The sequence below is a fragment of the Pseudopodoces humilis genome, chromosome 11, assembly GCF_049639895.1.
Source record: "Pseudopodoces humilis isolate 2021_Gansu_Grassland_sample_001 chromosome 11, ASM4963989v1, whole genome shotgun sequence".
In the NCBI taxonomy this organism is placed as follows: domain Eukaryota; kingdom Metazoa; phylum Chordata; class Aves; order Passeriformes; family Paridae; genus Pseudopodoces; species Pseudopodoces humilis.
The window spans coordinates 5,857,751-5,884,201 of NC_142210.1; the positions used below are offsets into that span (position 1 = coordinate 5,857,751).

The 26,451-nt window shown below is 43.5% G+C and overlaps 1 protein-coding gene and 1 long non-coding RNA gene across 8 annotated transcripts in view; both read left to right on the forward strand.

Annotated features, from left to right (window-relative positions):
* The window catches only part of LOC102113205 (serine/threonine-protein phosphatase 2A regulatory subunit B'' subunit alpha), a 56,830-nt gene that overhangs the window by 18,818 nt on the left and 11,561 nt on the right, over nucleotides 1-26,451 (forward strand). For all 7 annotated transcript variants that reach the window (XM_088061323.1, XM_088061325.1, XM_014258307.2 and 4 more), the window contains exons 3-8: nucleotides 11,599-11,859; nucleotides 14,109-14,212; nucleotides 16,687-16,789; nucleotides 18,538-18,612; nucleotides 23,549-23,635; nucleotides 25,873-26,029. In XM_088061323.1, the coding sequence (XP_087917449.1) occupies nucleotides 11,599-11,859; nucleotides 14,109-14,212; nucleotides 16,687-16,789; nucleotides 18,538-18,612; nucleotides 23,549-23,635; nucleotides 25,873-26,029 (787 nt within the window). The remainder of the gene's footprint in view (nucleotides 1-11,598; nucleotides 11,860-14,108; nucleotides 14,213-16,686; nucleotides 16,790-18,537; nucleotides 18,613-23,548; nucleotides 23,636-25,872; nucleotides 26,030-26,451) is intronic.
* Nucleotides 18,630-21,190, forward strand: LOC148183504 (uncharacterized). The gene is made up of 3 exons (XR_015773519.1): nucleotides 18,630-20,607; nucleotides 20,691-20,786; nucleotides 20,927-21,190. It is a non-coding gene; the product is annotated as an uncharacterized LOC148183504 (long non-coding RNA).

Here is a 26,451-nt window from a genome sequence, read left to right on the forward strand (position 1 = left end):
AGACCAATCCTTTGTGAGACAAAGGACAGAATCTTAGAGGATTCAGTTCTGTTTTCCCTGTGAACTTTCACAGCTTCTTCCTGTTGGAGCTTAATGTGCCTGTTTTCAAAAATGGCCACTTTTGCCCAAAATTTGATGCAGTTCTGAAAAACTGCATACATGGGTTTTGTCTTACCCTACATGATGGTACTGAGATCCTTTTAGACCAGGCTTTCCAGGAGTTTCTGTTGTTGCTCTGGGCAACTTTGCTTACAGAAAATGATATTCTGGTATTTCCAGCAAGGGAAAGAATCTTTTTCCACAGAGAGTGTAGAATTAAACAGCTCTAAAATTTCTAAAGTAATCCCTTGTAATCTTGCCTTGTACATTATTTTACAAAATTTTCTAACTTGTGAGTTCAAACAAAAATGTGTTTGATGAAGTGTGACGCTGGGTTTGTGGCAGATTTTATGTAATGCTTGTAAATGGGATGCATTTATGCTGCCAAGTGGCTTCTCAGCTTGGTGCCTTGGCAGGTTGTGTTCCCCTGATCCCACCTAGCTGTGTGTTAGTTTGCTCCCAACCTGCCTTCTATGGACATGTGCTCCACAGCTCCCAGAGCTCTGCTCCTCCGTGCAGTCACACAACCCGTGCCTTGTGCACATGCCCAGAACCAAAGACCCTGGGTGAGAAGAGCTGTTCTGGGGAGGCAGAGGATGTGGAGGCAGCTGGTCCCCTCAGCAGTGAGCACAAGGCACTGGGCTGTTGGTCTGCACTTGCCCTGAGGTTTGCTGTTATTTGTGGCAGAGATGTGTTCCTTACTAGGTGTAACATCTAGAGAAGACATCCATATTCCTGGACCACTCTGGATGTAATTGAAGCTGCATGTAGATTCTCAGTTGGTATCGCATGTGTGCCTCAATTATGCAAAGTATTTATTGTATTTTCTTAAGGCTCATAAAACTGTTGTCAAATAGCTGGCCACATATGCAGAAACCCCAGAGCTCTGAGACTGATGAAAACGCAGCATACCTTTCATTTGTGAAGGTTTTGACAGATTTAATATCCCTCAAATGCTAAGCAATGAAAAAGGAGAGGGAGAATCCTTCAGACCAGGCTGTTCTCTGGCTCAGCTGGCCTGTGTTAAATCTGTGCTAACTTATACCAGCAACAGACTTCCTCTTTATCATAAACCCAATTATGATCCTCCGCAGAGAACAATAGGATTACTTGCCTCTTCATCTTCAAAACCCAAATATTTAGAAAGTAGGAAATGAATACTCAAGAAGTCCATCAGTTTTGCAGAGCACATAATAAGGGCATCACGCTTCTTTTGGGCAGGCCAGGAAGCATTGCATACTTTTAGACTGTCCAACATTTCCCATTCTGAGATCCAGTTTTCCGTTGCTTATCTCTAAACCTCCTAACTATTTGTTTTGGGATTTCCTGTTCTCTGTGCCTGACTTAAGCTGATTTTTTAGTATGTTGGTTTTGAGAAAATAGCTCAGTGAGAGCAGTACAGTTGCCTTTTAGAAGTCAGCAAGCTCCCTAGTACTTACCTGTATTTTTGTCTGTAGTGAGGAGGGCTATAAGGATCCTGAATGGACCAGCATCCAGGTTTGAAGGACTTGGGGGAAACTGGGACCAGTAAGCAATGAAGAAGGTGGAGATGGGGCTGTTGTGGGATGATGTGAGCTGACCTGCAGAAATGCTGAGTGTTGAGGTGTGTTGGAAGGTAAAGACTGCTACCTTTGAGTAAAATGTCATATGCAAAGTCCTTGGAGAAGTTACTGGTGGATGTTTTTGACCTCATGTGTCCTTAGTCTGGCAGCTGTCCAGGTTGGTTGATTTGACAAAGTAAATTGAGCTAATGCTTGGAGTGGTGCTCTAGTGAAAGAAACCTAGAAAAATCTGTAAGCAACATGGTCCTTCTGTTTTCAGAATCAATTGTGAGTGGTGCAGGGCTTTGCTGCATGTTCTGCTCATGTGCTGTATTTCAAGAGCTGTTGAATAAAGTTTATGAATAATTTTGGGAGCAGAGGTCAGGGCCAGACTTTGATACAAAGAGACCCTTTCGGTTTTTGTCCCTCCACTGTTGGGTATCTCCTGAAGAGCATTTCTTGTGTTGTAGTGAGCCAGAAAGAGCAGTTCTGCTTCCCATTTCTCTCTCCTACATACCTCTACTTCCTATTGTATGATTCTGAAACCCTCTTTATACTGACTATGGTGCCTATATATAAGTTAAACCTAGCTAACATTTTTGTTTCCTGCTAGCTTAGCAAGTGGAATAGCTTGGGCTGAGGTCAGATGGGTGATCCAGCCATTTCTGGCCAGGGTCTGTGGATCTGGGAGCAGAGGGTCTGTGGGGTTGATAAGACCACCTTTATAATCGTGCTGTATCTCAAGTGGTAGAACCTTGAGTGAAGTACCCAGAGGCTGTTCCCTGTTTCCACATTTCCTCTGGGTGGGCTCTAGGTAGTGTCTGTCTAATCCTGCCTCTCCTGAATGACTGATGGAGTGGGTGTTTCTGGGACTCTCAGAAGGTTCTGAACTCCCTGTGCTCTGAAACACCATTTTTCAAGGCCACACACTTTGCTTTTTTGCATCAAAATTTCTGTGCTGTGTGCTTAAATCAGGGGGCCCTAAGAAGGCTCAGAGTGGAATTAACTGTTTCTGAATCATGGAAAGTTAAGGCTGACCTTGCAACTTTGTAATTCTGCCCCCTCATATTTTGTGTACTTCTTTGTTTTGTAAATGTAATGATATTCTTATCAAGGATCTTGCATGAGGTGCTTAGTTGTAAAAAGCGGCTTCTATAATGTCACAGTTGCTTTAACTTTGTTCTGAAATAATTGTATATTCTCAAAATGTGTCTAAAATATAATATAAAACTCTTTCTGGAAAATCAACTTTCATCTTACATATGTTAAAAATTACTTTGATCCAATATTGATAACATCTGTCATTTAAGCTATTCACAATTTCAAACATCAATTATTCATTACCTCTGAACACAAATAGTGAATAACATGGGACTTTTTTTTTCTCTGTTGGTAATGGTTACTGAAATAACAAGTATTAAGTGAGTCTAAAGTATCTCAGAATGAAAGGTGACTAAGAGAGGCAATCTGGCATCTCTCACCTTTAACCTGGGTCACCTACAGCAAGGAGGGATTTCTGGGTTTGTGGTTTGTGCAGTTGGTCTGGCTGTTGAGACCAGACATTCCTGCTGTGGGTTTTGTCCAGGTGACTTTGAAGCTGTTGAAACAAGATTCTCTTACTGTCGATTTCTCATAGTACTCTATATCTTTATTTATACCCACTTTATGTGTTTTGAGGATAGAAAGTAGCATGTTAGAAACCTGCTATTCCAAAACACTGGAATACAGCCACAGTGAGCTGTGCCTCTGGATTACTTGCATTTTTTCAGGTTATCAGTGAAAACCTCCCAAACTTCTGAGATCCTTTGTGACTTGTTAATTTAAGCATGAAAAGTACTTGGATGTACTGGATTTTTAACTAGTGGCTGCCAGATTAGTGTGTCTCTTTAATGCATACATCTGTCAAAGGTCTCTGTAGCTGGTCTGGATGCAGCTGGAGGTCAGAGACATTCCTTGGGCTTCATTTCCTCTGCAGGCTGTAAGCAGAACATGAAGTAATTCATCACTTGCCACAGTTGATTTACAATAAATCATCTCCTGACATGCTGCTGCATGAGATCTGCAGCGCTCCCAGTACAGTGCAGCCTCATGGGCTCTTTAGGTATTGCCTTAATGTTTAGATAAAAATTGTCAGAGAAAGAAAAACCAAATTTGTTCCAAATGTGTTGCATATGGATCTGTACATCCTTTATTTGGTGGCAGTTCCACTTCAAACATTCCTGCCTGCCTTTTTCTTTTTGGAGGTTATTTTTTCTTCCCCATCTTCTTTGTGCTACTCCATTAGACTTTGTTCTCATTTGGGCTCTGTGTTAACTTAGGGCTTTCTACAGGAACCCAGGAAAATACATCAGAGGCACACGTCCAGTAAAAGCTTTCTGTTGTGAGGCTCACTGAGATCTTTGCATTTCAAATGCAATACCTTGATGAAAGCAAGCCCTACTAGCTTGAATTTGGGTGTTTTTCTGTGTTGCTGAACGTAGCATCCTGGCAGAGTGGCTCACATTTTACAGTCTAGTAGGGGAAGCACTCCATGGGACTCTTTTGTGTGGGAAGAATTGGATTTAGGCCCTTGTTCAGCACCATTCTTACGATAGGGGAGGGAGAACACACTTCTAAGAAGCCTAGGCAAAGTTAGAGCAAGGATTTGAAGTCTGCTTGCTCCAAGTTGTGCAGAGAAAAAGTAGACTATTGTCCCCTGAGAATTGCTTTGCCTTTGCCTCGTGAGAATTTACCTTTGGAATGTGAGTAACAAGAATTATGCATTTTGATGTCTTTAGGAAACGGTTTTCTTCAGAGCTGCTTGGGAATGACTTCATGATCATCCTTATTGCTTGGCATTAAAGGAACTAGACGATTCGGTTTTTCCAGCAAGAAAGAAAAAATGATGTTTTTTGAAAATTACAGCCTTCAGTCAAGAGTGGGAACTAATGCTGCTCCTCTGCTTCATCACCTCAGCCGCAGGGACCTCAAACCACTGCCATCCCACAGGCAGGGCCCTTGTCTGAGCCTGGTTTAACTCTAGCTGAGCCTGACTGACCCAGGGGTGCCCCTCAGGTCTCAGCACTGGAGCACACAAAATAGGAACTATTGGGGAAGATGGTATATTTAGCCACTTCTGCAGAGCATCTAATTTTAGAGCTCTTGGTAGTGGTGGTGGGTGCTTCCTTTCTCATGTCACCCCTGGCCTATTACAAGCCAAGGACAGATTGTCTGTCATGTAGCCAGCAGGGAAATAGATTCACTTGTAGATCATGTTTCTCAATTAAAGTGTTACAAGACGGCAGAAGATCCTGGTGGTACTGAAAGACACTTTGAATATTGGTTAAAATAGAGAACTCTGGCTTCAGGAGTGAGATGAATTGCTAGATGTTGTCCTTGTGAAGAGAGAGAAGACATAATATGTTGAAGCCATTTGTCATTTTTTGCCTGTAAAAAAATCAAAACCAAGAAAGCAACGTGCTGGTCTTGACGTGGTCTCCTACAGAGTGCCAGTGCCCCTTCTGGAAAGGTCAGCATCTGCTTAGGAGCTGCCCAGGATGATGATCAAGGAGAGTTCTCTGCGGAGAGACCCAGATCTGGGAGGGGAGCTAGCTTTCCTTTCCAAGGGCTGTGACTTTGTTCTTCCATCTCGATTCAAGAGGCGGCTCAAGGCCTTCCAGCAGGCCCAGGTTTGGATGCTTGGCATTTCTTTTATCTTTTTTTTTTTTGTATTTTTTATTGGATCAGAGAATCAATCTGTATCCCCTCTAGGCGTGTCTATTTGCAGAAAGTTATTTGCAGCTAGATACCAGCAGGTTTAAAAATAAACCTTCCAGGCTTAGATTGCTGAGTTAAAATGTCTTTGTAAACAAGGGGGGAAATTAACAGCAAGGGCAGTGATTTAATAATGGGGAGAAGTATTGTAAGTCTTGTTTTCTATGAGATTTTTTTGTGTGATTGCTCTGAATGTTTGTTGTTGCATGTTGGAAGAACCACAACGTTCTGCTGTCTGCTGTGTACAAATCTGTGCAGACCAGTCTACCTGCCTTTGGATTTTATGATTTTACCATCTCAAGGTGCATCTTTGTGCTGTTTCCTACTCTCTCTGGGCTGTGCCTGAAGGAGATTCTATAATCATTTAGTCTGGAAAAGACCCTGAAGATCACAGAGGTGTAGCCAAAGAAATGGAAATTGTATCACAGCTGTATGTTTTTGGTAAATCCCAGCTGCTATACTCGCTCTCTGGAACAACTGACAAAAGATTGGATGTGCCAGGACACCAAATGGACGTGTAGTCACTCCAGATTTAGAAGGTTCACAGTTTGCTGAAAACGGCCCATCTTGAGCTTTATCTATATTTAAGTAATAGATGACCCAGTGAGGAAGTTAAAAAGTTGAAATTAGGAGCAGTGCAGCCGTTTCCTAAGAAACAGCATTAAAAATGCTCCAAAACATATCGTGGCACAATTTCATGCGTTCTGGTGACAGGTTAAAGTACATCTCAGAGGTTAAATCTCTGGAACGTGTTTTTCACTCCCTGGGGGAGAATTGGATGAGGTAATAATGTGCAGTAATGGCTTGGGCGGGGCCGAGCAGTTTGGAGAGACCGTCATGAACCACAGCACAGCTAAATTCCCTCTCCAGATCACTAAGGATATAGCCAGGATAGGGTTTGCAGGGAGGGATGAGAGCTCTGGGTAGAACAGCTGGAAAAATGGACGAGGCTTTGGTCCATGAGCCTCTGCCCGGTGTGAAGCAGGAGCACTTTCGCTGCTGAGTGTGTTAGGAATGACTGGTCTGGGGCTGCTGCTTCAAGGCAAGTGAAATACTGCTGTGGGCACCTGCAGTATTCAAAAAAAATGGTCTTTTTCTTCTTTTCTTGCTACCTCCTCACCCTGTGTCAACCCTTCTCTTGCCCCACAGGTCTTTCTGTGAGCTGGCTTAATTCAAAGCCAAGTCTGTTTGCTGCCTTTCCAAGGGGGCTAAATTGGTTCCCAGAGTGACAGTGGACCTCTGGAGATGGAGGGCAGGGATGGGAGCTCTCCCACGTGGCAGCAGTGAGCTGTAGTTAAATGTTGTGCCTTGTGGGGCTCTACCTGGGGCTTGGGATGAGCTGAGAGTAGAGATAACTGGGCCCAGTAAGAAAACAAAAGTGCTGGCGGGTGAACAGGTGATTAGGTGGTGATAGAGAGCGGAGAGATGAGTGAGAGGTGCTTTGTGAAACGCACAGATGTTGTCCAGGAAGGCAGGGGAGAAGAGTGTTGGTAAACTTCTATCTCAGGAGGTGGAAATTTCAGTTCTTATGCTTATCCTTTGCAAGACTATTTATGGACAGATCAGAGAGCCTCCCATAGCAGTGTTGGGAGGAAGGGAGGTCTCTAATCCAACATCTCACTTGTAGGAATTCTATTTCTAACACTGGGTCACATCAGCACTGGCTTTCCCCAAGGATAGGGATTTACCCAGCCTCTCTTGGTGACCTCTCACAGGCTCTACTTCCCTCAGTGTCCTCCAGCCTATCCATCCCAAGCTGCAGTTTGGTTCCATTGTCACTGTAACTGCACTTCCAAGAGCTGCAGGCTGTTCAGCCCATCCCTTGCCTTCCCCTCACTATCCAGGGCCAGCCCTCAGTGTCTCCTCCTGCCTGATCCTGATCCCAGCTTTCTGATTTCCCTCCTTTACATCTCTGAATGGTCTGTTCCCATCACTTTTTGAAGGGAAGGCCCTAAACTGGTCCCAGGAACCCAGATGCAGCCCGGCCAATGTCAGAGAGAGATAACAACTTCCCATGTTTTCCCGGCCTTGCTCCTATGGCAGTCCAGGACATAATTTGCCTTATTTGTAGTCAGCTCTCACTGCAGGCTCATGCTCAGCCTGTGCACCAGCCCTTTTCTGCAGGGCTCTTGCTCAGCCAGTGGGTTCCCAGCCTAAACTGGGAACTGGGTGCTGGGGGCTGTGTCCAAGATCTATAGCCACACTTGTCAGTGGAGGCATGGGAGGCTTCTGTTTGCAAAACTCAACTGGATAAGGCCATGAGGGACTTGATCCAACTTTACAATTAGCACTGTGTCTACTCCTACCTAAATCCTTTTGGGTTTCTGTGTTACTTAGGTAGTTTGTTTTCATTTTTGTTTTGCTGTGATTGGACTTTGTTTCTGCTAGTGAGTTTGCTTCCTAAAAGAAAATATTCTCTCCAGCAATGCATTTTCTCATAGGTCTGTGATGTCTGGAGCCATGTGCAGATGAGCCTTTGATTGCTGACCTTAGAAATGGGTAAGAAAGAGGCAGCAGAAGGTTTGTTGATGGGAAAGGGCTTCAGGGAGGGCAAGTCTTGGGCAATAGATACAAACCAGTGCTGGAGAAGTGATGAGCTTTGAGGATGGCTTGTGGCCAGGTACCATCAGACTTCAGGAAGGCAGGAACTCTGAAAAATGAAAGGAGACATTAAGTCAGCACTGTGGACTGCAAGAACCCAGGCTGAGTCACTGTACCCTAGAAAAGAGGATTACAATATCCCACTTGGAAATAAAGCAAGAAACTGGTAAATATATTGCCTAGTACCCTGTTGGAGCCTGGGACCAGGAGGAAGGAGTAGAAAGAATTTGAGCACTTGATGTTGATACTGCTTCCTTCCATGGAGTTTTCTGCTGGGACTGGCACATCCCGGGGAGACAGGCTGGGATGGCAGAGGTTTAGTCTGTGCTTTGTTTGTGTAGCTACAATGAGGCTGTAGTTCTGTCTGGTTTATTTATAACACAGATGTCACTATTTTTGTCTGCCTGTAAATAAATTATATGGCTGGCAAAAGGTGTATAGTGGATGGATGGATTTTTGTTAGGGTAAATTACAGAATGCTAGAGTGGTATTTAAAAATGGCCTTTAATCTCACCTTTTCTCTTGAACAAAAAAAAGAAAAAAGTTTATCTGTTAATGATTGTAATAAAGCTAAAAGATTTCTTAGACTATTTGTCGTTTCCTTTCTTAGTTGTCCTCTTTGAAAATGCACATCCCTCTTGGAGAAGTGTGTTCTGCTAGGCAAACAGCATTTAAGGCTAATTTTTTGCAATAAGAAACTGTTTATTTCCAATGAATTTCCACAGAATTTCCTGTCATACCTCTTTCTTAAATTTTTTTTCACAAAAAGTTGTAATTACAACTTCTTATTGTGTCCATCGTGGTTTGCATCTGATTATAGCCATCCCAGAGTATTAATTTGTAATGTTGTTCTAGGGAACAAAATCCTCAAGGATTAGTTGCTGCTTTTTTCTTTTTGTCATAAATAGCTCATTTCTTCTAAGAGGAGGAAGAAGACAAAGTTCAAAAATTGTATTTCTATTCCTGAGGCAGAATGTGAAAAGCAGCTATCCCTGAGCAGGCGTGAGTGAGTCAGACTTACTGGGAAGGTCACTTGGGAACTTGTGTCCGAACAGGCTCCCTCCTTCAAAGTCCTGCAGAATTCCCTGTATTTCTCCTGTAGGTATCTGACCTTCTGGCTTGTGTGGTGGATGTGAATCAGGAAATTCATACATCCTCTGTGGTCCTGACTTGTGTGAGCTGGTACCAAGCATTGCTGGCTCTGGGAGTACCTGGAGGCAGAAGAGTTGCTCAGGTTTTTGGGAGGTGGAGACCTGGGAGAGTTGTGTTCCAGCATGGTCAGCTCAAGCCATGTGCCATTTTGGGATGTTTGTAAAATGCAGAAGGGGAGGAAAATGGCCCAGTGCTGTTGTGCTCTACTTGGGGACTACTCTTCACCTTCCAAGAAAACAAAAAGACAATTTTATTATTCCCTTGTACTGTAGGGGAAGGGGATGGATTGTTACAATGAAGAGTCAGTGTCCTTTGAAAGAAATCTTGATTAGTGGAACTTTTTGTTAAGTTTGAGTAATTTCTCTTTGTTCCTCCTGGTGTTGGCCTGCGTATCCTGAAGATATTAGGGAGCAATAAACTTGTTTGTGAGAAGTGGCCTTCGAGCAAACTGATGTTGAAGTCTTATTATAGAAGTCAAGTGGCTGCAGTTGGCACCTCGACGTTTTCCAGCTTTGCATTGTTTGTATGAATATGGTGTTGTGAGAGACTGGCAGGGACTTCCCCTCTGCTGGGATCCAGAAAGGAAAATCTCCTGAGCAGAGCTATGTCCTGGCTGGAGAAGCCCCTGGCTGGGCAGGACAGGCAGGGTGAGAGCGGATGGTAAAAGCAGAAGTGGTGATTTGTGTGATCCCTGAGCTGGGGCCAGCTGCTCCCTCCCTACACACATTCACTCGGTCCGGGCTTCACTTTTGGTGCTCTGCTGAGGAAAGAAGCCAGGAGAAGGATTGTCTTTTATTTAACCCAGTCAACTGTGCTCTCAGAGTAAGTGTTCAGCTCTCCCCAGCTTAACCTCTGCCACCACCTCAGATCACCTTCATTGTCCTACTGCGGGACAGAGTGACTGTGGCTGATGCTCACTGTCCTCCAGCACTCGTGAGTCCAGGAACTCCCTGAGCCTCAGAGCTGACCCCCTTCTTCTGTCCTGAAATGGGACAGCATTTGGGAGAAGAAAGAGGTCGTCCCATTTAAAAAAAGAGCCATGAAGCAGAGGAGTAAAGAGGAGGAAAATCCTTCTCTCTCTCTTCTTTCATGGGTCTCTGATGAATGGGTTATAAAGTATTATAAACTGCAGGTGAAAGTAGTGCTTAAAGAAGCTTTTACAGTTCTTACCTCTTTACCTTATTGAAAGCAAATCTGTGGCTAGTTGGGAGATTCAGTATGTGTTGAGAAAAAAGCTCCAAGTTTACAGAAAATAATGAGGCAAAGTCAGTTCATCATATACATTCTTCTGGATTTAGTGGACTCAGACTTGGCTGCTTTATCCTGAAACCATTTTTTTTTAAAAATAGTTAGAATAAACAAACTGAAAGTCACAGCTGTATTTACTTGACTGTTGCCTTCTGAGCCTTATCACATATGTTGTTACATTAATAGAACTCTTGCATTGGAACCATTGTGCAGTGGGAAAGCCTGTTGCCTTTTCCCAAGAAGGAGTGTCTCCGTGGGGGAGCAGGGAATTCCTCATCCCTCCATATTCCAGCAGCTGATTTTGCAGCTTATACTGTAGTTACTTGTCAAAGTTTAAAAAATGGTCCCTCCCATGTCTGAAAAATTCCCTGGTTTAGAGTCTCATTGTGTACTTAAATACAAATGCTGTCTTTGATGCAGAGCTAGAACTAGAGATCCATTGGAGAGGGGATCCAGTGGGGATCAGCAGATCAGCCATGTGTTTGTTTCCGACAGGAATGAGGAAAAGACATCATGTGAGTGCCTAATGACACTCTGCTGGCTACTCCTAATTCCTGATGGAAAAATTGATTTACCAGTGCTTAGTACCTTTGACAAAATTAGGTCTGGGACTGTTTAAGTTGGGCACAGAATAAAAGGCTTGCTGAAATTGAGAAGGAAGTCTTGAAAATCTTTTCTTAATTTATCTCTGAAGCAGTGCTTTGGCAAAACTACTTATGTGCCCAAGGGATAGATAATGTCCTTGTTTGAATGTAAGCTTGCACATACTTTAGGCAAGCCATTTGTGTGGGTGGGTGCTCTGGTTCAGAGGGGAAATACTAAAGAGCAGGAACTGTTGTTCATGGGGCAGAATGACAAGACCAAGACCAGCATGAGAAGAAAAAACATTGTTCTTGTCTGTGGTCAGTGGAACACACTGAGTTGCAGTGTGTTCTCCTGTGACTCAGTAGGAAATCATGATCCACAGCTATATATGTAAAATGCTCAGAGATGGCATAAAAGCAGGTGTGGCCCATCCTAAATTCACACTGGTTCATAATGCAGGAATTTTTAATTGCCTATTTAAGGTGCATTTTTATCCCCATGCCATGATTTAATTGTTGGTGGGCTTTAATTTTCTTCTAATTACTGGAAGCACAAACTATTTTTTCCTGCTCTGTGTACCATGATGTTAAAATGTGTTTGTTATTCATTTTATTTTCAGGCTCAAAGTAAACAAGAGAAGAAGGCAGGAACTTCATCCCCAGCCCCCCTGCAGCCTGTGGTTAGCACTTACACTCCTCTGCCTGTGAATAAAGCCACCAGCAGTACCCCTGTGCCCATAAACATTCCACGTTTCTACTTCCCTAAAGGACTCCCAAATGTCTGCACTAACCATGATGAAATCATTGCCAGGATTGAAGAGGCCTTTACAGAGTTTGAAGATGAAAAAGCAAACATCTGTGAAATGGGGAAAATTGCTAAGGTAACCACTGATGGTCTTGGAGATCTTTTCCAACCTTAATGGTTCTATGATTCTATTCTTTAGGTTTTTAATTTTGGGAGAGATACTTTGTTTTAGTTTCAGTCTATCTCACAGCTGTTGTAGGGCAAAAAAAGAACTATCATCCTTTTGATCTGAAGTTTTTTGTTTAGATTGAGATAATAGTAAACAAAAACGAGCTCAGTTTGCTGATTGTCACATCAGATGTGTGTGTTTGTTCTTGCTTTGATTTATGAAGCAGTTCTCTAAGATTTCTTAGTAAATACAAATTGTATTTTTGTTTATTCCTTCATATTTCTGCCCAGAAGATTGAGAAGCTCAAAGCAGAAACTTGTCTGCCTCTTTGGCTTCAGGTAGTATCAGCTGCCCTTTTTGTGGCTTTTTGTAGCTATCCTGCTCAGCTAGCATGAGCTGTAGGTGCTATTGCAATGTTGTGTGAGGAAGCAGCTTCCAGCCTCCAGCTCCCTGGATGTGGAAGGGGGAAATGTCCAGTCAGCCCCCAGCCCCTGAGCCATGCAAGTTCAGTATCCACAGGGCAGGTGGTACAGCTTGTGATGAGTTCTGCCCTCAGGGGACAGCGCACAGCACTTGTGTGGGAGTGTACTGCACATGGTCCCTTCTATTTCCCTCTCCTTCAGCTGCAGTTTGCAGTGCTGCTGATCTAAAACCAGCATTTATCAGACACATCCTAGATGATCAGCTTGCCCTGAATGAGTCTCTGGCACTGTAAACTGAGCAATTATGCTCTCTCCAAGAGCAGCACTTGTTTTGCAAGAAGGAAGGCTTTCCTGAAAGGAGAGACTAGTTGGTTTTCTTTGTTTTTAAAGGAATACAGTCTCATTATTTGTAAACCTGCTCTGAAAATATGAATAGGAAATCTTCTTTGATCAGAAAATGTTTGAACAGGGAAAAGGAAGAGGATGATGCAGAAGAGACTTCTGCATTTCCATCTGGTCTCTACACGTATGTGCTCCCTGCCACTTAGTTATTGTAATGCTGGGTTCTGTTCTGTGGGATTATTGTCAAAGGTGCCATTTGGAGCTCTGAAATAAATGCTTCAAAACCAGCTACACAAAGAAAACAACAAAAAATAAACATCATTCTTTCCTCAGAGGAGCCAAACACCTGTAGAGGCACAGCTACCTGACATAGAAATGGATAAATCCAAAAGCAGTTCTTGGGCTGATTAAGATTCCCAAAGAAATGTGCAGGTGTGGACAAAGGGATGAGGATGGACTTGCAGGATAGTCCTGCTTAACAGGAGAGGTGAAAGAGGCTTTGTGGCAGAAATGATGCCTCAACTGCTTCTTCAAAACATTCCTGCTTCCATTTGTTGTAAAATCCTTCTTGCAAGAATCTGGCTTGAGTCAGCTGCACTCCCTCCAAAGGCAGTGTTTTGTGGATATTCTGATAACTTGTCTGGAGTTAGGACAGTGGCTGGAAAGGTCTTTGTGGTAAAGAGTTGGTGCTTGACAGTGTGAGCAGCTGAATGTTTGACACCATTTCCAAGCCAAGCCTTGCTTTGCCAAGGCCTCAGAGAGTCCACAATGTCAGAACTTTCATGGACTGCCATTGAGAGTCAGCAGCTTCTGCAGAGGCTGGTTCAAAAGTGCTGGTCAGGGAGTCCTTTGGCTGGAATCATTCTCTTTCCATGTGTTCTTTAATTTTTGTGTTCCCCTGTTGAGACCTTGCAGTGTTGGAAAGAATGGACTGTGCTGGGTGGAAGGCACTGCACTGAAAATTGCAGGATGAGGTTTACTTCACCTTTAGGCATTTACACATTAATTGTCTGTAGTTAGACTTGAGGTTCCCTTGCTGCCTGTGAGATATCATCCCTACCATATGAGAATGGGCCATCCTCTTTTAGAGTGGGTGGATGATGTAGCTGGTGTGAGTGTCCTTCTGCAAGGAGGTGCCTGTCTCTCCATTCCACTTCCTAGGGAATTGTGCTAAACAGTTCAGACAAAGCTTAAGAGCTTGAGCAGTCCACATCCTTTTCCTAGCCTGAGAGGACGTGTTTCTCAGCCACTTGAAAAGGTACGTGACAAAGTAGAAAGTTATGTATGAATTCTCAACCTTGGCATTCAGTAAATGGCACACAGGTGAGTCAGAAAACCATTACCATTTTGTTTCCCTTATGTAAAGTCTCAGTGGTGAATCTGGTGTGTAAACAAGCAGGTTCTCCTTGGGACTGCTTTTATATTCCTCCTTGCCCTGGTTTTTCCTTACAGATATGTGGCTGCCCACTCTACTGGAAAGCACCTCTGTTCAGTGCATCAGGGGGAGAGAGGACAGGACATGTCTCTGTGCACTCTTTCGTTTCCATGTGGAGAAAGTGAGTATAGCAAATGCAAAACTCTCTTTCTGGAAGAAGAGATCAACCTGCCTTACAAGTATTTTTATTTTTTTTTTCCTTCTTTTCCTCCAAGCTTTTCAAATCATTTTTCTCTTCTTTAAGCGGCTTAAAAATCTCCATCAGCTTAAGATTTTTTTTTCCCCCAAACTCTCTGAACACTTGTTTCCATGTGACATCCACAAACTTGGAAGTAATTGTATAGATAGTAAGATGTTTTGAGTTAGTTAGTGTATAAAATATATTTACAAGCTCCCCAGAAATGGTAGCTATTCTGAGATAGCTGGTAGTTGTCTGTGGGTTTGGGGTATATTTGTGCCCAGCCTTATTGCTTTACCCTGGTGCACTAAGCAAGTGCCATTTGGGAACTGGGAGAGGTGTGTGATAGTTACAGGACATAAAGAGGAATGTGGAAATAAACATCATCATACAATGGGGTACTCTGGGAGCTTTACTAGTTACTGCCTTCCCCAAGCAAGCTGTTGAGTTCACCTGTGGGGTTTGACAGTCCACACTGTGGAAATGGAGAGCTCTGGATGGATGCATTGTGCTTGGAGTCAGCTCTGACGTGGAACAGACTTGGTCTCTTGCCTAATCTTTTTCCCTCCAGGGCAATTCAGGCTTTAGTGTACTTTGTGAAACACCTGAACAGCGTCTCCATCTCCTCTCCAAAGAGAGTTTTAATTTTTTACTTAACAACTGCTCTTCAGATTCTTGATGTAGCCTTTAACCCTGAATTCCCAAAGTATTTCCTGTGATGATGTTGTCAAAACAGCTTCTAGTTACCCTGGCAAAATTACAAAAATGTTAGGGGTGACTGTGATCTCTAAGTTTGTCTTGACACAGACAATATATTTTCCTTCCTTAGGTTCCTCCAATTACTTCTAATTAATCCCTAATGTATGATACCACATTTTCACTTCTCTGACTTTCACATCCTTCAGATATTTACAGACTGTGGTCATGTCCCTCTTCTGTATCCTTTTAACTACCCCATTTCCAAGCCAAGTTTTGTATGCTTTTCTTACTTAATTGCTCTTTTAGAAAGATAGTATTTTTTTATCCCTTCCTTTTCCCCTCTGACGGTTTGAAAATCTTCACTGGAAAGCTGAAAAAAAAGAAATGTAGTATTTCTGGTAAAGTTCAACTGCAGCTATGTGAACACAGGTGTAAATTTAAACCAGGTATCTCTAGTTGCTAAGCCTATTTTCAGTTTTCTTACTAGGTGACTGACTTCTCAAAATGTCACATGCTCACTGCTTCTCAAGTCTATAGGAATTGCTCAGTATAAAACACTTTGAATGTCAGATCCTGGTTTTGGCTAAAACAGGGCTTTGGGATTCATCTTTATGTGCCAGATTTTTTTTTAAGGTGAACCATTAGCACCTCTTTCTGCAGCTGATGTAGAATATATCTGTTAATTGACAGCTACTATTAGATGAATGTGCAGCCAACAGAATTCTGAAATATTTTTTTTGCTTATTTAAAAGGACCTTTTCTTTTTTTTTTTTTTTTTTTTTTGTCAAGTCTGGCTTTCCCAGGATGATGAGATGATGAGGCCAGAATTAGCAGGAAACAAGTTAGTGTGATCTCTGCTGGAGAACTACAGCCAGTTCAGTACTATGTTCGTACACTTTCAGGAGAGGAAAGTGGTGAATAATCACTCACAGCAAATGATCACAGTGCATTTGTATTTTCACACTTAATGAAGAAAACAGTGTTGTTTTCTGAGTTTCCCTAATACTATGTGAACAACATAGTGTTTGATAAATCCAAATGTGTTCTGTTAGCAGTGTTTGGTAAATGGCATGGAATTCCTCTCTTCATGAATTTCTCTGGAGCAAATCACATACCTGTGATGCCTTTGGCCAGTGCAGTATTTTGTGTAAGAAGAAAACAGAGACAAGAACTGGTGTGTCAGATGCATGCTGCTAACCAAAGGGGACTGAGTTTACACACTTCTCCAAATACTCAGTCCTGCTGATGCCCTCATTAGGCTGTTCTCTGTGGCTTTGGTGCACAGCTCCAGATGGGCTATAATTAACAGGGCATGCCCTTTTTCCTTCTGAAAAGTGATTTTTCTGTGTGAATATTCAGTCCCTGTAGTTTGGCAATCTCCCTAAATATTGCAGTGTAGTGAGGGGTTCCACTGAAGAGCACATCCCTGTGGCATCCCATTGGGTTGGTGCTGTTCTCTTGGAGTGAGCCTGCAGCATTGGCAAGAGTCAGGTTACTTTGATTCCACAGGTGCTTAGTAAGAAACCTGCTTTACCACAGCAGTGTTAACCTGCAAAAAATCCCCTCTGGGTGCCCTGGTGCAGCTGAAAGGCTTTAAAGGAAGTGCTGGTAGTCCCAGCACAAGTGTATTGTGCTGTAAGACCTTTGTGACCCTCCTGGGACACCTGGCAGGTTGGGAGGTGCAAAGGGCTGGGAGTAACTCCTCCCTTCTCCTGCAGAATCCTGCGGAACTGCCACGACGATGCCTCCAGGTTCACTTCCCTTCTGGCAAAGCCTGGCTGTGACTGCCTACAACAGGAGGACTTCATCCCACTGCTCCAGGTACTGCCACAGCTCCGCAGGGATGGTGGGCACAGAGCTATGTTCACTTGGCACCTTCTTTATTTCCATGGCATTAAATGTTTACCAAGGACGAGAAGACCTTTGGTTTGAACAGCATCTGGGTGGAATTAATTTTGGAGAGAACTAGAAATAAGCTTAGTAAGTGCTTAAGTGTCAAACCAGCTGCTAAAGGCACTGAGGACTGGTCTCTTGCCAGGATTCATATTTATCAGTGCCTGGTAACCAGGCTGGAATTAAACCCATTTCTCTATGTGGATATTGGGAAAAATGCTTGTTGCTGTTGATAGTCAAGCACAATATAAAAGCTTATTGGAAAAGTTATAAAAGTTGCTTGGCAAGACAGTTATAATTGAATTTGTCTAGCCAAACTACCAGATATAGTATCACATGGAAATCTCAGCAAAATTTCTGCAGTTCCAATTGTTCTGTATATGCCTCTAAACCTGATGGTGCACAAATCTCACTGCTTATATTTTTTTCCTAATATTCAGGCTAAATCTACACATCCTCATTTCATGTCTTTCTTTCCCTTCCATTAATTTTTAATAAAGTATAGTTGTTTTAATTATTTCTGGCCATTTAGGCAGGCTCTGGGTAGCCCTAGGACTTCTCTCTAGTGTCTGTAAATCATGTCCATCTGCTCCTCTGATCAGCTATTGCACATTTTCTGATCATTTCCACACTTCCCTAGATTTCTCACACTGTGTTGCCCTCTGGGTAAAACCTCTGTGGAGATGCTGCTTTGTGGAAAGATTTTGTGTCTGCGCTGGCTGTTTCTGTCTCTCAAACAGAACTGGGGCTGTGATGAGTAAATTTTCTCATGTTGCTCTTCATCTCTTCTCCACTGGGCACACTGCCTTTCCTGGTGGATTGCAGCTCTGCTCTTCAGTTCCTGGTGCAATCCAAGGCATGCACAGTCCTGTCTGTCAGTCTGCCAGAGATCAGCAAAATTACCCTGATTTACGCCACCATCTGAGACATCCTGTTATAGTACCCAAAATTTGGGCATGTCACACCCCTGAGGGCACCATGGCATGGAACGGCAGAACTTGGAACACCTTTAAAGTGTAGAGGAGTCAGACATGGAGAAATTACACAGGCATTGATTCATACAGGATCTGAACTGATTCATTCAGGATCTGAGCAGTTTCTCCATGGATTTGATCATGCAGATTTGGCATTGTGAGCCAGTGTTTGACTTATAAAAAACTGGTCTTGAGAAAGAGGCCTCTCCACACACAGTCCAAGTGAATTTTGGAAAAGCACTAATTGTATCTGTAAGCATTCTGAGGCTCACAGAGCTTTCACTGGACACAGGAGTCTTTCTCAAGGAATGTTTATTTCTGACACCTAGTTCTTACAAATGTTAATGTTTTCAATGAATGGAGGAAAACAAAAATCTTTTGAGAGGAGATAGTTGCATGGTCAACTAATTAATTTTTGTCTCGTTCAATGAAAATGAGTTTTCATCTACTCACTAACTCTCTTCCTTTGTTTTTCTGTCCTTAAGTAAATCAAACTGGCCCACCAGGTGCGTATTGCCCAGCAAATGCATTATATTACTGTAATAGAAGGTTCACTTGATAGATAAAAAGATTGCAGTTTTATTGTTAATGCTGCAAATAGTTGCAAGAGTAACCAAAAATAATTGGTTTGTAAACCCAGTAAGTTCTAAACATTAAAAGGAGAAGAAAATCTATTTCATTTCATTTTCTCTTACCTTGCAGGATGTGGTGGAAACACATCCTGGCCTCACGTTCCTGAAGGATGCTCCAGAGTTCCATTCCCGATATATTACAACGGTAGGCTGCCTGTTTGATCCCCTGTGATGCCTCTGCCTCCCTTTGGGATCTGTCACTGTTCCTACCAGCAAATCCTTCAGTTAATTAAAAATATAAGTGTTTTTGATATTACTGACCATGAGGTATTTTAACAAATGCTTCCAAAAGAAAAGTAATCTGCTTGTGTGTGCGAGGGGTTATTCCAAAGGTTAATAGTGGTTGTTTCTGGTCTTAAGCAAACCTATGAAAATCTTTTTTGGCCTGATGAATGGAAAATAAGTTCTTTGGTCTTTGGGAGCTGCTAAGTCACGCTGAATTTTGCTGGGCTGCTGAGACATGGAAGGCTGCCTGTTTGAAGGTTTCTGTCATTGAGGCTTTGCTCAGTACAAAGTGCTCTTTGCCTCCAGGGATCTTCTGTCTGACCTTTCTTTTGCCAGGACGCCTGTCCAGGCTCTCTCTCCCCAAGCTTTTGTAACTGGGTTTGTGGCTGGGGTTTGTTTCAGTAGCTTTGTTCCAGCTCAGCAGTCAGTACTTAGGCTGATACTTTACCTAAGTGTGTTTGCAGCTTTTTTAAGCCTTGAGCTTGACTCATGTTGCTTGTGAATCTGGATAAAAGGTATAAATGTTGGGAAGTTTTATCTCTGCAGCAGTAGCAAATTCAAATAATGTCAGACCTGGTGGGAGCGGCATTCCAACATGGCTCAGGGCTTAAAGTTTCTTCTGTTTGTTTGCCAGGGCCTGCCTGGGGCTGCACCACACATGGCAGCTGGGAGGCTCCTGGCACAAACATGCTTGTTCCTTTCCTGTAAGGAGCAGATGGCACAAAGACACTTCTTCAGGGCAAACCCTGAACTGTCACACTAATGAAAATATATAATGAGAATCCATTCTAAATGTTTTAGATGTATTTGAACACGATAGTGAACAGCAGTGTATAATCAATGTTTAGTCCCTGTGGAGCAAGACAACATAAACATTAAGCCACAACAGGTATAGGAATGGCCAGGTAATTGCAGAGGCACATGAATGGGTGAATGTGGGAAGGTCCCTGTGGCATGTGCACCCTGGTATTTGGTGTTTCAAGTACATGGAAGGGTGAGATTGAAAGGTTTAAGGTCACACTAGGGTTGGTTTCTGACTACAATATCCACAGGTCAATGCCATGTGTGGTTGCCTTGGCTGCTGACAAAGGCAATCCTCTGCATCTGCTTTTATGGGTTCTTCTTAAGCCACACACTGTTCCTGTATTTTTCAGGCGAAAAACAAATGTCTTTGTAGAATAATTCCTCACATGATCACCCTTGCTGCCCTCTGGACTCACCAGGGGCACTGCATGGTGTGGCTGAGGCCAACTGTGTGAAGCTGAACTTCCAGATAACTGAAGTGCAGGCTGCTATTAAAGGGCAGCATCTTTTCCTTCCTCTCTCCTTTTGCACCACTTTCCTGGTGCCTGGTCTTGGTGCTCTGTCACCAAAGCAGTCGCAGAACCAGACTTGCATAAGTACATGAAGTTCCTCAGAGCTTCTTGATCCTGCTTGTATGTCTGCTGTGCTGTCCTGCTGCAGTTGGAGCCTTTGGGCATCCTTTACTGGCAGTGCTGGGACAGAGGTGGATTCCAAGGCTTGCTCCAAAGGCAGCAGGGAATGATGGTGCCTGTAGCTGAGGAAAGAGCTGTGGAGCAGCACACCTGACAAAGGTGAGATGCCTTTCAGCTCTCAGGACAGCCCTGGGGGTCTGTGCCGACAGCAGAATCCCCCTGGGCTGGAGCAGGGCCAGCCCCTGGGGAGGCAGGAGGCTGCTGGGCAGGCTGTGCCCGTCTGGAGGGGCAGCGCTCGGTCCTCTGCAGCAGTGGCTGTGCTCTCTGATAGCAGGAGTTCCTATTGCTCACCTCTCCTTTCACAGACAGCACATCCCTCTTTAATGTTACAAAATCCAGTATTTTCACCAGAAGGCAATGAAGGAAACAGCTTTATCCTTGGATTTTGAGACCACTTGGATCATTTTCGTTGTTTCAAGGTAGAGTGCCTTATACCTCCTTACAGAGGCAGATTGCTGTATTTGCTGCCTCACAAGAATTACAGTTCATGTTTGTGTTACAGACAAGGGCCATAAAGACACGGGGTTTTGTGTTCATTGCTGGGTACAGCATGACTTGGCTGAAATCTCCTGGAGAATGACCTCACAGTCTAGGATGGGTAAGATGTGAATGCACATTTCAGTTCTTATTGCCACCTTAGAACCTCTTAAAGGGGGTTTTTGGACACAACAAGCTGGAATTTTATCTGTATCATATCTGTTTTATTGGTCACTAAACCAGTTGTGTTTGTTTCAACAGAGACAAAAGCTGGTGAAGATGATGCAGAACATCACAGAATGTCCTGTGGCATTTGTTGTAAAGCTTTAGTGTGACTTCTACCCGAGTTTTCAAACCAGGCTCAGAGTTAGCAGTGCATGCTGCTCTTGGAAAGCTGTGAGCTAAAAACAATTCAAGGATTAAAGCTTGTGGAAAAGTACTTCAGTTTATACAGTAGCACCAATGCAAATGTGTAACGGGACAATGGCCACAGGGATTAATAAAGCTTCCTGTTTTGTCCAGAAATGGTCTTGCTTTTGTTCTTCTGTGGGAAGATTGGGGAAAGGTCTGGAACACATCCATGAATGGTTTGGGCCTGGAAGTCAATTACATGAGATAATGGGCAAGTAGAAAGAGGCTCCTCTTTCCAAAGGCTAATTAAGAATTTGATTCCATGATCCTTGTGCCCTCTTCCAACGCAAGATAGAGTCTGAGTCTATGGTTGTGTACTGAACTCAGACAAATGAAGCCAGTTATGGCCTAAGAGACAAGTGTGACTTGCATGTTGCATATCATCTCAGGCTGGGTAATGATGTTCTAGGATGTTTCCCAAATGGTTTTTTTGACAGCTTGGTGTTTACAACCTTGAAAAGAAAAAGAGAAGTACTGAGATTTAATAGTGAGATATATATACTATGTACTGGCCCAGGGAAAAATGTGGGCCATTATTTGAATAATAAAGCCTTCACTGAGTGACTGGACATGGTAAGAGACATGAAAAGAGATCCCATTTTACCTCTGAATGGCTTATTTTTACAAATAGGTGAGGAGATGGAACATCTTTATCAATGTGGTCTGGTAGACAAACAGTTTATGTCACAAATGGGAATAGTTGTCTTTTATTACCCTGCAGGCAGAGGAAAAGAAGAATTACTGGTATAGGGTCCTGTTTCTGATTCTTGGGATTGCTATTTTTGAGTCCTTGGAATGGTGTGAACACCCTGTATTTTTGAGAGTTGCTACAAAGTTGTCAGATGTGATAATGGGTGATGTGTGAGGTGAGACCACTCCAGTTTCTGAGCTCTTGTGCAAGCTGACAAAGCCAAAGTCCAGAAACAGAGACCAGAATGGCAGTGGCTGCCAGAGGCATGAAAAAAAACAAACATTGTGCTTAAGACCAGAAAGGATCATTGTGATTACCTAGTCTGACCTCTTGTGCTACACAGGCCACAGAACATTGCTCAGTGGTTGCTACAGTTAGGATAGATCTGGGTTTTTTTTGTCTGTTTTTAATTAAAATGACACCTAGCTTTAAAAGGATATCCACCTTTTAGGCTTGGAGTGATGAAAGGCCTGCAGTGTCACCAAAAGGTGTCATGTTCAGCTAAGCTGAATTTTTCAATTCTCTTCAGGGTACATTTGAATCCTCGCATTATTCTTGTTGCTCTCAGAGTTGTGTGTGCCGTCATCAATTACTGTCTCACTGTGCATCCCAAAGCACACTGTTGGGAGCAATCTCATACTTGGTTCTGGATCTGTTCTGGACTAAGAACCAGCACTTGTTTGACTGAGTCCAAAGATGGCCCTTCAGTAGTGGTTGCCCACTTGAAACTAGTTCTGGCTAAAAGAGAAATCCATCCCATTGTATCTGCTAGCTGGATTAATCCCTATAATGTCCACACTGTTGTGTAAAGTTAATTTTTGTGTTGGAATAGCGTGCACTAAAGTTTACCAAAATTCTGGGGTAACATGCAAACATGTCAGAGACATCAAAGGTTTGGTCCACAAGATTTCAGTGTTGATAGTCAAATTAATTCTATTCCTCCTTTCTCATGCCAGTGCTACTTATTTGTTGTTGTTTGCCCTGTTAGGTTTATTCCGTGTGCTTGGTCACACATTTGTTTTCTCCACTCTGTGATGAAACTTGACAACTGACAAGGAGCAGATTGGGAAGGGCTGTTTGCTTTTTGAGGAGCTTGGGAGTGAGCTCAGTCTCACACTGGGAGCTGTTTGCTTTTGGCTTCTGAGGGTTCTGTGCCTCTCCCCCATGATTTTTGCTCGCGTTCACCAGAGGCAGAAAAGGAGGAAAGGAGGCAAATGAGGTTAACACCTGCCCAAAATAATTGCAAACAGAACCTCTCCTGCTTGCTTTCAGCAGAGGCACTGGGAACTTTGTTATAGGCAAAATTGTTAGAGTTACAGTGGGTCAGACATTAACTGTGCCTTTCATTTACATGTCTTGCTTCCTCTGCAGGAACCAGAAGAGTTAAAAGTTCTTTCTTCTTTTTTTTTCTTTTTTTTTTTTTCCTATAACCCTATTTCATTGGGGATCCATGCAAACTATGTCCCCTTAAATGTGAAAAGCTCAAAGTGATTCAGCAGCACTTTGAACATGTTCCCTGACATAAATAATACATCTGCATGGCCAAAGAGCTGAATTTAGAGCAGTGAAAATGTTTTCAGACTAGAAAGGGATAATACTGTTTAAGAAGCAAATGTTGCTTTCAGACTGTGTAGTCAGTTAAAGATAGTAGTATTACAGAAAAATCATGAAACATGTTCAAAAGAGGTCTCCTTAAGTGAATAAACCAAGGTACTGCATTAAAATTCCCAATCTGCTGTGTTACAGGAGTTGATTTCAAGAGCACTGTTCATATGTTGCAGGTTATACAGAGGATATTCTACACAGTCAATCGATCCTGGTCGGGGAAGATCACTCTAACAGAGCTGAGGAAAAGCAACTTCCTGCAAGTATGTGGGTTTCTGTGGGAATAGGGTCTAGAGTGCAGCATTCCTTGTTCCTGTGGCTGCGTGGTGAGGGAGCTGTACCTGGGCTGCAGTGGGATGAGCCAGGTGCTCACTGCCAGGAGTCTGCTGGGGCTACTGGAGGAGCTGTGTCTGAGTTGAGGTGAGAAGAGCAGGGACAGAAGTGGCTCCAGGGCACTGGGAAAAGGTCAGGCCGTGAGGGTGCTCCAGCTCTGAGGCCACAAGGAGCAGCAACCTGGCTCCTGGTCCTGACAGCAGGAAGGGAAGCAGGACACAGCATTGCTCCTATGTGAAGTGGCTCACAAGCAGCCAAGAAGAGCTGCAGGAGTGCCAGGGGTAGGAGAGCCAATTTCCTGTCTCCTAGGCAGCCCTCAGCCCACTGACAGCTGGTCAGGAACATCTCTGCAATTGCAGGACGAGGCACCTTGGGAGCTGATCTCCACAGGATAATGAATAGAGCTTAGTTCTTGTTCCAGTGCCTGCAGTGTGTCCTTATGTCATGATCTGGATATCTGTCCTCTTGTGTATTTTGCCCAAAAGAGCATCAGGTTAAAACTGTCCCAGGCTGCTCATATCCAGCCCAGTCTAAAGAGCCAGAAAGTCTTGAGGCTGAAAGGTGAAGGACTGGCTAAAACAGTGGCATTTCCCTCCTGTGTCCTGTTTGCCCTTCCAGGTGTAGTATGCTGTCTTCCTCAAACCCCTCAAGTATGAATTTGCTTTCTTTCTCCTTTGAGATGTCATCTCCCCTACTTGACCCCATCAGCTACTGGAAAAATTAGTGCTCCTTTGAATTGGCTCATGCCAGTCCAAGCCCTGGGATCCCTGTTCCTTCCCAAACAAATAAATCTCCCCAGATCATTCAGCATCTTTATTCACTCATTTTCTCCCCTTAAACACTCTATTTTTCTCCTTCCATATCTACTTTGCCTTTCATCTTCTGCAGCAGGGAAGTTCAACTCCTTGCTGCATGTGTAAATCTCATCTTTGGGTGTAAACTACAAAATTAAAAAATAGTTGTGGCAAAAGCTCCCCGAGTGATTGTCATCTGTAAATAGAGAGAGAGATAGAGGCACACACAGTCTGGAGAAGCCAGTGAGTGATGGATCAAAGGTGTTGAGACTTTGGTGTCAGCAAGTCAGAATACTGCAGGTCTGGCAGTGCCATCCTGTTATCCCTGCCAGAAATTTCACTGAACCTGGTGGATAGCAGGCTGTGAGAGTTGTGTTTGGATTCAGTTGAATTCCTTGTATATGGAGGTGGCTGGAAGTTGATATTGAAATACCAGTGCCAATACATAACACAACATCTGTTTTTTATGGTTTATGGGTAGCAGGGCCACTGTGCCTGCCTGCTTGGGGACACCATTCCCTGGGATAGCTCAGGCTGTGTTTTGCCTGCTCCCTTGGGAGAGGCTGTGAGGGCAGGGGAGGCCAGGCCTGCAGCTCACTGGAGCCATGATTTATTAGACAAGAAGGCTTCTGGTGTCCTGTGGCCTCAGCACCAAGAAGAAAAGTAGGGAGGTGACAGTGGGAAACATGCAATGCCCTCTTGTTGCTGGGAAGGACAGGGAGGTGTAAAGTGAAATATGAATCCATGAAAACATGGATGTTAGCACTAAATGTTACCTAATAAGATATGTCAGCAGGTGTTAGGGTTGGACATCTGTCTGAGCCTCCCAGTTAAACCAGAATGATTCCTGCAACAGCACAGGGAAGTCGGTGTGATTAGTTTGGGGTCCATCCCACCTGTCCCAGTGCAGGTGTGAGTCTTGTTCAAGACTTGATTTTGCCCTTCAGGAGGCAGACAGGGGTGTGTGATGTGTAAAGACATATCTCAGTTCCTGTGGAAATCTGTGGATTTGCTGCTGGAAGTGGCTCTCAGAGTCTCTGGTGGAGGTCAGGATTGTTTCCCAGACCATGGATCCCAGCTGACACAGCAGATAAATGTTCCTGTTTTTCTGCCTCACTCTTCACTAGAGCTGAAAATGAGCAAAACTGGTTGACAGGAGTAGCAGAGATGTTGTGCTAAGTGGGATGGCCAACCCAGGTGCTCTGTAAATACCTGCTGAGGAATACAGCAACCACATCTTTTGGGGGAAGGCTGCACTTTGGGTTAGTTCTCAGGGCTGTGTTCACCCAGCTTGCTAAGAAACTGGAGCCCTTCAGCTGTTGAGCTGCCTCTTCATCCAGGTTTAATTTCCCACTGTATTTGTACTCTTTCAGACTCTTGCTCTCTTGGAAGAAGAGGATGACATAAATCAGATCACAGATTACTTCTCCTATGAGCACTTTTATGTTATATACTGCAAATTCTGGGAGCTGGATACTGACCATGACCTTTACATCAGCCAGAAGGACCTGGCTAGGTACAGTGATCAAGGTATGCTGCCTGCAAATGTGATGGGGTGAGGGCATTGCTGAAAACAGAAAGTTCCTACTGAAGAATAAAGCCTGCTTTTGATTTGGTCGATTTGATACCTCAGAGAAAAAGTTATAATGTAGCCACCCATCTCTTAAATAAACATTGATTTAGAGAAGGAGTTGTACAAGCTTAGACACAGAGAGCTGCAGGACACGCTCTTTTCTGCATGAGTAGCTACAGATGGAGCTTCTGTTAATGTGTGGGTCCCTGCCAGGAGGACAGGCTAAAATAATGTCCTGAAACTTGTTTATTATTTACTGAGGGCTTTGCAGGAACTTAGAAGTAGGGACAAGAAGGATGACCCTGTGTGAACTTCAGAGATTGTTGAAGTGCAATCTAATTGTGCATGAGAGGATTCCAGAGTCCAGTGAAGCTCGGGG